We start from the raw sequence: 12,022 nt of genomic DNA, 5'->3' as shown, positions 1-12,022 counted from the left end.
ACGAACGACTCTCGGGGACACGCGTGTCCCCGCCGGCTGCTCCGTATCGTATAGTAGGCACGGGGAGGAGGAGAGGAGGCAGTGCGAAAGCCGGCGGCTTTATCTATTACATTGCCGCCGGCTATATTTAATGAAATTAAGCAAGTTGTTATACATTTGGCCGCAGCGAGACGGCCGTCAAATACATTGTAGCTTAGTGTAGTAATTACATTTCTGACATTGGCCGCTCCGCTGCGGCCACTTCGCACATTGGCCGGCCAGAACCCGAAGTGGCTGGCCAGAACGCGAAGTGGCCACACTACGGGTTCTGGCCGTAACATATACATCATTCAGGGAGTGTAATTAGAGTACTGCTTCACACTGACACACCAAACTCACTGTGTAACACACCGCAAACAGCTGTTTGTGTAGTGCCAGCCGTGCTGGACTGGTGCGCACCATGGCCAGATTGCTCTTTCTCACTCATTGATGTCAGGTAATGTCTGACTGCCTTATCAACTTTCAATGGTTCTTTCTCTAAAGTTAAAGCTTACATCTATTTATTTAAATAACGTTTTATGCTGGCTGTTCACTGCCTGTAACAAGAATCTGTTATAGAGGTCAAGTCTGCCATTGCAAGTGACCACGGGTAATGGCCGGGGAATTAGGGTTCGATTCCGGGCCGGAGTGGGAGCCTGAGAACTGGCTACCACCACCGCACATCCAAGGAAGGCAGCAGGCACGCTGTGGGCAAAGGAGCAGGAACGGCTACCACACAACCAAGGAAGGCAGGAGGACTTTCGAGGCCCTGCTGTAGATGACACTGATAGACTGTATTACCTGTAACAAGAATCTTTTATGGAGGGCAAGTCTGCCATTGCAAGTGACCATGGGTAATGGCTAATACAATGTGCAGTTACACAGGTGCAGTTAACTGGTATGCACAGAGTGGTATATCACACTGCGTGCACTCACGTAGGTAGGTGGGTACACTGAACACAACAGGTAGGTATATGCAGTGATGAGGTGGGTTCACTGAACACAACAGGTAGGTATATGCAGTGATGAGGTGGGTGCACTGAACACAACAGGTAGGTATATGCAGTGATGAGGTGGGTGCACTGAACACAACAGGTAGGTATATGCAGTGATGAGGTGGGTTCACTGAACACAACAGGTAGGTATATGCAGTGATGAGGTGGGTTCACTAAACAGAACAGGTAGGTATATGCAGTACTGGGTATTACAATGTGCACCTGTCACACACAGGTAGTCACTGAATGTGCTAGGCCTGGCTGGCAGTATGAATTAGCAAGGCTGTCTATGCAACACAAGTGTCAGTGGGACACACAGAAAAAAAATAGATCACAAGGACAAGAGTAGCTCTCAAAAGAGCTGTACTATTTTAGCAATAAGAAATCGGCAAGGAGCAAGCTAAAAAGCCTACAAGAGCCTAACTAATCTTTCCCTATGAGAGAGTCTACAGCAGCTGTCCCTTCTCTAATTAGTGCAGGCACACGGGTGAGTGTAATGGCCGGCGGTACCTGCTTTTATAAGGGGGGGAGTGGCTCCAGGAGGTAGTGTAGCCTGATTGGCTACAATGTGCCTGCTGACTGTGATGTAGAGGGTCAAAGTTGACCCTAATTGCATTATGGGGCGAACCGAACTTCCGGAAAAGTTCGCCTTAGATGGCGAACGCGAACCACCAGAAGTTCGCCGGCGAATCGTTCGGGCCATCTCTATCTATAACACCATAGTGAATTCAAAATTAGATTTTACTCATGAGGTAAATTATCAAACGTTCGATAAAGTGTTCGATAAAACTTAGTGAATTGAGGCCCTTGTCATAAAATGCATTTTAAACCACTTAAAAGCAAGAACATACACAAAATAATTTTGATAGTGCTTTTTTAATTCTAAAATGCTGAAAAGTTATTTTAAGGAGAAGATGAAAATTATCCCCTAGAGATAAGTCAGGTGAAAAAGTGAATTGCATATGGCCCTAGTCTTATTTTAAGTAAAACATGGTATCTTTTTATGTTATTTATGCTATCATTTGAACTAATTATTATTAGTATTTGTCTTTATATATCACTGACATTCTTCCGCAATGCTTTACAAAGTATATATTATTTTCCCTAACTATGGTATTCATTAGAGGGGCTAACAAGCTTATCTCTACCACTATCACATATATGCAAAAAGGAAATTTGAGGAAATTTGGATGCCAAATGGTAGAATATTGGTAAATTTACCTATATTCTATTTCATTGCAAAAGAATATAGTAAAATATCGGCAAAAAATTCCAATATTTTACTACAATTATATACAGCCCTATTCTCACACTGAACCCTCCCACTATTAACACCTAACCTTATCCAGCCCCTCTCCACGCCTAACCTTAACCACTCCCTCCCCACACCTATCCTTCACCACTCCCTCCCCACACCTATCCTTAACCACTGCCTAACTTTAACCACCTCAACCTGCCTAACCTTAAAGGGAGCCTAAACTGAGAAGGATATGACATTTTCTTTGTAAAATAATACCAGTTACCTGACTCTCCTGCTGATCCTTTGTTTTTAATACTTTTAGCCACAGCCCCTCAACAAGCAAGCAGATCAGATGCCCTGACTAAAGTCAGAGGGAGTCACTCACTCAGATACTAAAAAACAATATTTTTATTGTATGTTTCTACATAAAACAACCTATGTTATCAGGCGCCTAAATTTCCACTTCGGCGCCTGTACAATGGAGGCACCCATTTTGTCCACTAGCTGCTAGTGCCTAAATTCTCTGCTTCCACACCACGGTTACATGCCCATCATAGTCCACGGCCAATTTAGGAGAAGCCGAATAATGTATTTGTATATTTTTGGAATGTGGCAGAAAAACTGGAGTTTCCAGACATGAGGAGAACATACAAACTCTATGTAGATAGTGCCTAGGCTGAGATCTGAACTGGTAATCCAAGAGTGTTAACTACTATGTCACCAACCCACCCATAAGCATGTGTGGCATAGGACCATGTGTATTATCAGTCATGGATGAAATGCCGATATTCTTCTTGCATTCATTTTCTCAAAAATAATGTAAAATTAGACTTTCAAGTGAAAATGCTATCGAAAATCATCATATCATTTTGTGATTTTTTGTGAATGTTCACCCTAAAAATAAATGATTTTCATGAATTTTCATGTAAAAAAAACCAAAAACATTTTTGTGATTTTCGCATCAGAAAAAAAAAATAGTTTTCTTTGATGATATTGCAAAATACAATGTATTTTCACAAAAATTTTCTCAAAATTGAAAATAGCATTTTCGCTGCGAAAATGACGTTTGGCAAAAATTGGCCAGCAACACTGTATTATCTACATTGAATTAACCTGACTTTTTCTTATCTTTCTCCTGCCTTCCAGCCTTTCTCCAATTTAGTAATAGAATGCAAGCGAATTTAGAGAACTAGGACATCACAATATGTAATTACAAGTACCTCGGTAAAAGTAAAGACAGGTGTGTATTTGCACTGAAAGTTAAATAACTTGATGGAGAGCTATGTACACAAGGAATGGTTGTCTATGGAACAAATGAACTTTATACGTGATACACAATAATCAGAGCCAACCAATCATGAACAAACAGGAAAGTTCTATGATCTTTTACATGTCATAAAACCAAAACAATAAAAAAAAACCTGTTTGGTTGCCACCCTTCCTTCTGTTGATTTGGTTACGCTTTAATTCTCGCTGCCTATTTATCACAAATGGCCCCGCCGTACAGATCGTTCAATGAAATTTCACCAGGGGACACATTTCCCGATGTCCCCCAGGGCAGGCCAGAGATTAGCTTCCATAACGTGTTTTTGAAAGGAAAGCCGAGATTGATTGGGGTAAGTGTCTGGAGGCTGGGATTTGTAGAATGATGCGGAAAAGTTAAGAAATACATTTTCAGTGTTTACAATGTGACTATACTTTAATCGATTTGAGTGTCCAGAAATATATGTATTCTGAGCTTAATTTAATGATTTCTCTTATCACTTGGTGGGTGGGATACCCAATAGCTTGTGATCCTAATAGATGCATTCTTGGTGAATTAGCTGTGTTGTATGACTAAATATTTGTTAGAACCCCAGGGCAGGGGAACTACTGTGGTTGCAGGACCAGTAAAGGGGGACATAAATCTAGCGCCACCTAGGTAAAAATGGGGGGATGAGAGGTGCAAGTATAGTTTATACTTGAACTGGGGTTATATTTTAAAATATGTTATACATAGTGTGCAAATTCAAATGAGGAAAACATAGGCTATGCCATTACAGGAAATAGATCCATTCTGGTTTAACTCGACTTACTTACAAACTCACTCAATGTAGGAAGTTTATATTGTATTATGTTTTTTTGTTTTTTTTTTTTTTGGGGGGGGGTAAAAAACATATGAAAATAATAATAATAATGTTTTAATTTTGAGGAGTTAGCAGTTCTAGGATTTTTAGTTTATTACATTACCAAAACATATTTTAAGGAAATTAAAAGAATTGAATGATTACAGTATTATTACTATTATTGTTATTATTATTATTATTATTATTAATCAATGACTATCATTCTGTCAGTCCATATGTACTATTGTAGCATTCATTTGAAAAGAGCGCCTGGAAAAAAGGTTTGCAGATATAGCCAAGATTTTTTTCGGCTATGAAAAGGAGCTAGATATAGGCCTAGTGCACACCAAAAACCCCTAGCAGATCCGAAAAACGATAGAGGGTTTTGAAACTGATTTTCAGAGCGATTCCTAGGCATGTTTAGAGAGGTTTTCTAACCATGCCTAGCGTTTTTTGGAGCGTTTTTGTGTAGCAGATTACAAATATTGTTACAGTAAAGCTGTTACTGAACAGCCACCGTAACAAAAACGCCTGGAAAACTGCTCTGATCTGGCGTTTTTCAGAGCGTTTTGCGTTTTTCCTATACTTAACATTGAAGGCAGAAACGCCTCAGAAATCCAAAAAATGCAGCCCGGGAGTTTGGGGAAAAAACGACCCGCTCTGGTGTGCACCGTCCCATTCACTTTCATTAGCCAGGTGGTTTTCCCCCTGCAAGCATTTTAAAAAATACTGCCGATTGGCAGTATGGTGTGCACCAGGCCATGGCCGAGATTTTTTCGGCTATAAAAGGATAGAGATTTTTTTCTCTACTTTAAAAGGATACTGGATTAATTTTTGGGTTATAAAACAGTGCCAGATACAGCCGAGAAAAGTGATATAGTCGAGAAAAGTGATTAATATAACCTATCTTCTCCCTACTCTCACACAGAACTCTCCCCTGAGGGTGCCTAACCATAAGACCCCCTGGTAGTGCCTAACCATAAGACCCTCTGGTGGTGCCTAATTCTTAGACTCACCCTGGTGGTGCCTAACCCTAAGACCCCTTCTGGTGGTACCTAACCTTAAGATCCCCCTGGTGGTGTATAACCCTAAGACCCCCTCTGTTAGTGCCTAACCCTAAGCCCCCCCCCCTGTTAGTGCCTAACCCTAAGACCTCCCATTGTGATGCCTAACCCCAAGGTGATGCCCAATCTTTGCCAAATCTTATGTCAAACATATAGGTTATTTTTAAATGATATAACCAAATAAACTAATATAACCGAATGTATTCACCTGCTGATATAACCAATCTTGTAGCCGCATTTAAATAGCCGTAAAAAAAAAAAATCTCGGCCATATCCAGCGCCCTTTTATAGCCAAAAAAAAAAGGTCTTGGCTATACCTGGTGCCATTTTATATCCCCCAAAATACCCAGGTGCCCTTTTCACCACCTTATAGCTGAGATATGCGGCAAATAACATTGAAGTCTATGGCGGCGCCCTTTTTACACAAGGGCTCTGATGCCCTTTTCATTTGATACCCTATTGTAAGCTGGGAAATATTTATTACACTACCCAAGGTAAAAAGTAAAGCCTGTATATAATAATGCCAATAATAATGCATGCCTTTGGTTTATTCCACAGGTTACACAGATTGCTGTAGCTATCTTACAATTTACTCTGGGGATCGCCTCTGAAATTATGTTATCATTCTGTCTCTCATCACTAACCGGCTATAACTTCTGGGGATCAGTGTGTGTACGTACGTAACACTGCAATGCAGTTTTCCTATTATGTACCAATAACAATACAATTTAAAGCGGATCCGAGATGAAAAACTAACTATAACAAGTAACTTGTCTACATATCTTATATAAAGTTTATATAGTTTATACAGTAAATCTAGCTGAAACCAGCTTCAATAGAATATGATTATTTCTTCCTGTGATACAATGACAGCAGCCATGTTGTTTGTAAACATTACACACAGCAAGCTTATCTCCATCTTCAGCACTCCTGTGAAAAAAACCTAATCCCCCCTCCTCTTCCCTCCTCCCCTCTGCCTCTGAAATCTCTGGCTAGTAATACCTCCCCCTCCTCCTACCCAGACTGAGCTCCCATAAGCCCTTGCTACTGTCTGAAAATGCCAAGGCTCTCTGAAATGCTGTGGGCGAGGCTTGTTTAGTTTATAGGGAATTTGAGTATTAAAACAAAAACAAAAGGAATTCCCTATCAACAATAGGAAAGGAACACAATTATGCAATGAGTAAAAGTTCATCTCGGATCCACTTTAACCATTCTCAGGATCAGTGGTACACTACTTGTGGGATGTCTTAGAAAAACATTTCAATAAGATTGTTGTATGGACTTCTACGATTATTTGTTATTCTTTTCTTGAAAAACCTAATAAAAAAATATTGAGATAGAAAAACACATTTCATTTCTTGCAAGGTTTCTCCTCCCACATAAGCATCCTCGGCTGCTCGTCCACATCTCTCATGACATGCATGTCTCATAATACTCATATGAGCTCAGTATTGCATTTCACTTGTGTCAAGTCATGCATGTTGCAATGTCTGTATTTTTCCTATAATTGCTTCTAGGCTGAGAAGTCATATCTATTACTATTTGCTGATTTGTTTAGAATCTATATGAATCTTTATTGAATTGGTCTTCGGCCTTAAAAGCTGGTGTAATTTATATTACATTGTGATCCATCTGCTAATTCCATGTATCAGTACTGTATACAAATAGTTGTATATGTCTGAGCTAGGAGGCCACTGGTCACCTATAGTTCCTGCATATGTCTATATGGGTATTTATTTGCATGTTTTGCTACTTTACATTGGAACAATACTCCAGATATTCCTGTTGCTTTACATAAGGATGGATGCATGATGTTTTGGCTTCACTGAATGCACATACTTCTGTCAGATTAAACTTGAAAGGTTTGCAAATGTACTGAACAATATTTGTGTTCATTTCTGAACTGCATTTTGCATTTTGCCCACAGATTATATACAGTATACACTTATCTCTGCATCTGTGTACTTGTTGGCTGCATGTTACTTGCTCCTGGATGCACTAATAGTGGATTTCACCAGCAGGCTGCATGTTTGCATTGTTACACCCTAGCCTGGGAGCTATGTAGCCTAGAAACTGCCCTGCATGAATTGAAATTAACTATTCAGTATTAGTAAGTGATGCATGTCTCTTTTTTTGTGACTGAAAGTTCCTGTTTATCTTAAAGTGGTTCAACACCTACTTCTCCCCCCAAAAAAACTAGTTAAAGGGGAACTGAAGAGAGAGGTGTATGGAGGCTGTCATGTTTATTTCTTTTTAGACAATACCAGTTGCCTGGCAGCCCTGCTGATCCTCTGCCTCTAATACTATTAGCCATAGCCCCTGAACAAGCATGCAGCAGATCAGGTGTTTCAGTGGTTCAGACTTATAAGTCTGATCTGACAAGACTAGCTGCATGCTTGTTTCTGGTTTTAATCAGATACTACTGCAGAGAAATAGACCAGCAGGGCTGCCAGGCAACTGGTATTGATTAAAAGGAAATAAACATGACAGCCTCCATATACCTCTCTCTTCAGTTCCCCTTTAAGTTACATAGCAGATCTAATGGTGGTGGTGGTGGGCGGGCGCCATTAGATCTGCTATGTATCCTAACTAGTTTTTGCACAACTCTGAATACCATACATTTTCTGATTCCGTGAAAATTCAGATTTACGCCAATCCCCATTTCCATGTTTTCCCAATTTCTGTTTTCTTTTCCGATTTTTCGAAGAGTATTTTACTAGTAATTTTTTGCATCAGCAAATGCAAAAAAAAAAAGAAAAAAAATTGGAAAAACAGAAATCAGAAAAAAAATCAGAGTTGTGGTTGGTCTAAAATTACCATGGTGATCAGATTGTTGCAGAAAAAAATTGCATTCTCTGATTGGTCCAATTCTTCCGAGTTCAGTAATTAGGCTAAAATTACTGAGTTGCAGTAAATCCGATTTTCATAGAAATTCAACTTCCAATTTCTGATCGGAAAAGCGGAGATTTCAATTACGCTAAATCCGAATGAACATCCCTACTTATCACAGCTTGCAGCAGTGCAGGCACTGAAAACATGAAATGCTGTGAAATAAGGTTTATTGTAAAAATAATGAACAAAACTATGCATGCAAAATATCAGAGTATAATGCAAATAAGCTGCAACCACGTGCATACACACTATTAACCTCCTCGTGGGTTCATTTCTGTCTAGATTTATGGGTCTAAAAGTGGTACATTTTTTTCAAGAATTTTATTCCTCCAATTCTTAAGTCATAACTCCCCAAAATATGTCAGAATAAAGGTCTTGTCCACATATAACAAAAGACTAGAACACAAAATTGTTGAAGTGATTACATTTAGGAATAAACTTAAAAAATAGTGAAACTGTACAAACAAAGCACCAGACTATACAGTAAATACATATATATCAAATACACCTCCCACGGACTTTCAGACTTTTTTTTCCCTTTGCTATCAGTCTTAGGTGGCAGGCAGAGAGTATTCAAAATCCGGGCAGAGGTCGGTACAGGCGGCAGGGAGAGAGTAGTCAAAATCCGGGCAGAGGTCTGTGCAAGCGGCAAGCAGAGAGTAGTCAAAATCCAGGCAGAGGTCAGTACAGGCAGCAGGCACAGAGTAGTCAAAATCCAGGCAGAGGTCGGTACAGGCGGCAGGCAGAGAGTAGTCAAAATCCAGGCAGATGGTTCAGGCAGCAGGCAGAGAGTAGTCAAAATCCAGGCAGAGGAGGTCGGTGCAGGCGGCAGGCAGAGAGTAGTCAAAATCAAGGCAGATGGTTCAGGCAGCAGGCAGAGAGTAGTCAAAATCCAGGCAGAGGTCGGTGCAGGCGGCAGGCAGAGAGTAGTCAAAATCCAGGCAGAGGTCAGTACAGGTAGCAGGCACAGAGTAGTCAAAATCCAGGCAGAGGTCGGTGCAGGTGGCAGGCAGAGAGTAGTCAAAATTCAGGCAGAGGTCAGTGCAGGCGGCAGTCAGAAAGTAGTCAAAATTCAGGTAGATGGTGCAGGTGGCAAGCTGAGAGTAGTCAAATTCCAGGCAAAAATCGGTAACAGTAAGGCATATCAGCAGAAGCACTTAGCTCAGAAGCAGTTGGAAACCAAATGGCTATTTTGTTAACATCCTGTGCTTTCAAATGAGCTTATCTGCCATCTCTACCATGGCAGTCAGGTGACACAGGAGAGAGATAAAATTACAACTTGTGATTACAGACAAATGAGGAGGAATTAGACAGGCTAAACTCTCTACATACATACATGGCCGGATTTCCGCACAGGCCGAGGAGGCCGGTGCCTAGGGCGGAAACTTGCCGACAGAAGAGCTGGGGCGGCTGTCGCACACCGGGAACAGATCAGCTGTTATCCCGGTAATCAAATCAGCCATGCAGTCCTCCAGTCTCTCCAGTATTCTGCACGGAGGAGAACGCCCCGCCCCTCCTCTCCACTCTGACACTGAAGGGTGGGGCTGAGCAGAGAAGAGCCACGCTGCCCGGGAGATTCAGATAGGAATGGAAGATAAGTCAGCAGCATACAGGTAACTGTGCATGGAGGCAGTGGTTGGATGAAGGAGGAGAGAGCTAATGTCTGCAGAACAGCAGGCATTTTGCACACTTGCAGCAGCTGTCCTGTGGAGTGAGTGACAAGCTGGAATTGGAAGCTCCCTGTCTCCCCTCCTTCTTCCTTCCCTGGAGCCAGTGAAACAGGGCTGTCTGGAGCTCCCCTCCACTCTCCTGTAAACTGGCTTTTATCAGTTTCTTATATCTGTGTCACTGACACTCCTTTCATTTAATCAGGCAGTATGCTCTCCCCTTCTCCTCCTCCAGCAGTCATTTCCCTTTCCATGGCCCCACACAGCTATACACACTTCTCTGTGGGTTTATTTCCTAGGTTGCTTTTTTGTTATTTCAGTTTTGGTCTTCTGAGCACAGTGGTGCACCCTATTGTGTACAAGATATATTATCTATCTTACACCTGCACTTTTTCTCAATGTAGCTGCCATATATGCATATGTTCACTTTTTACAGTTGACTACAAATGTATTATTACACGTGTTTTTATCTGGTTGATCCAGCCTGATAAGGTAGCCCTGCACCTAGAAGCACTTTATGGGTTGTTAATGTGTGTACACACCTGTGATGTATGTCGCCAGTCGGGGATCAGGATCCAATCCCCTTGGGTAACATCGCTGAGCCAGACTATACAGATGCGAAGTCAGTTAGTGCATTATGTTGTCATGTGGGGTGGGCAGAGAGACAACAGATTAGCATGTGTGTGACGTCACGCAGCAGGCGGGGGAGTTTTGTGCACAATGGACTGACTGTCCTCAGAGGCACTCACAATCTAAGGTTAGGTTTCCACTTGTGCAGCAGCCTGCGTCTTGCGAGGCGCGATGCTGGCACAGTTGCTGCCTCTCGCAGCCGAATCCCTCTAGCCGCGCTATGCGTGGCTATGGGATAAAGGACAGTCCCGCACCAAATTATGCTGCAGGGCCTCAGATTTTTCCTCGGCCACGAATTCGGATGGCCCACATACACTTCTTTAGGCTGCTGAAATCCATCCGAATTCGTGGGCAGGGAATCGCCCTGGATTCGCAGCAGTGGAAACCTAGCCTAAGCCTACCATAGTCATATGTCCCACCATATTATTTTTATGTATTTATATAGCACTTTACAGAGTACATAGTCATGTCACTGACTGTTCTCAGAGGAGCTCACAATCTAATCCTACCATAGTCATAGTTCTAATGTCCTACCATATTATTATTATGTATTTATATAGCGCTGACATCTTCTGCAGCACTTTACAATACAGAGTACATAGTCATGTCACTGACTGTCCTCGAAGGAGCTCACAATCTAATCTCTGCCATAGTCATAGTCCAATGTCCTGCCATATTATTATTATAATGTTTTCATATAGCTCTGATATCTTCTGCAGCACTTTACAAAGTGCATGGTCATGTCACTGACTGTCATCAGAGGAACTCACAGTCTAATCCTACCATAGTCATAGTCTAATTTCCTACCATATTATTATTATGTATTTATATAGCACTGACATCTTCTGCAGCACTTTACAGAGTACATAGTCATGTCACTGCTGGAATCAATCACTTTCTGAAAGGAATTGATAGTTTTGGAACATTGCTTGGGAATTTTTAACTGTTAGGCCAGTTTAACTCCAACCTAATACTTAATTTTAACCCTTTTCCCGTAATCCTATTCTCAATTACTAGCTGCAACCTGAATTGCCAAAAGGTCTAGCCATATACAGTGTATATATATATATATATATATATATATATATATATATATATATATATATATACACACACACACACACACACACACACACACACACTCACCCACTCACCTAAATGATTATTAGGAACTCCATACTAATACGGTGTTTGACCCCCTTTCGTCTTCAAAACTGCCTTAGGGCCCTTTTCCACTATGAAATGCGATCGCGATTGCAATCGCGATTCTAATCGCGATCGCAATCGCGTTTCAATTTCCACCATGCGATTGCGATTGCGATTGAGCTACTATACTCATTATAGTCCAGCTCAATCGCATACAAAACGCGGCAGGACGACGATTGCGCTTTTACCAAAATCGCATCGCAAT

General features: G+C 41.3%; 1 protein-coding gene and 1 long non-coding RNA gene across 4 annotated transcripts in view; one reads left to right on the top strand and one right to left on the bottom strand.

Annotated features, from left to right (window-relative positions):
• LOC137534234 (uncharacterized) overlaps window positions 1-12,022 on the bottom strand; it is an 80,972-nt gene that overhangs the window by 47,709 nt on the left and 21,241 nt on the right. The gene's annotated exons all lie outside the window — the stretch shown is intronic.
• LOC137534233 (membrane-spanning 4-domains subfamily A member 4A-like) overlaps window positions 3,709-12,022 on the top strand; it is a 51,015-nt gene continuing 42,701 nt past the window's right edge. The window contains exons 1-2 of one of the 2 annotated variants that reach the window (XM_068255637.1): window positions 3,709-3,869; window positions 5,981-6,094. In XM_068255637.1, coding sequence (XP_068111738.1) covers window positions 3,744-3,869; window positions 5,981-6,094 — 240 coding nt within the window. In that variant the 5' untranslated portion in view covers window positions 3,709-3,743. The remainder of the gene's footprint in view (window positions 3,870-5,980; window positions 6,095-12,022) is intronic. The other variant, XM_068255638.1, reaches the window with a different exon arrangement.

This window comes from Hyperolius riggenbachi, chromosome 10 (assembly GCF_040937935.1).
Source record: "Hyperolius riggenbachi isolate aHypRig1 chromosome 10, aHypRig1.pri, whole genome shotgun sequence".
Lineage (NCBI taxonomy): Eukaryota > Metazoa > Chordata > Amphibia > Anura > Hyperoliidae > Hyperolius > Hyperolius riggenbachi.
This window is presented reverse-complemented; position numbering and strand designations above follow the sequence as displayed.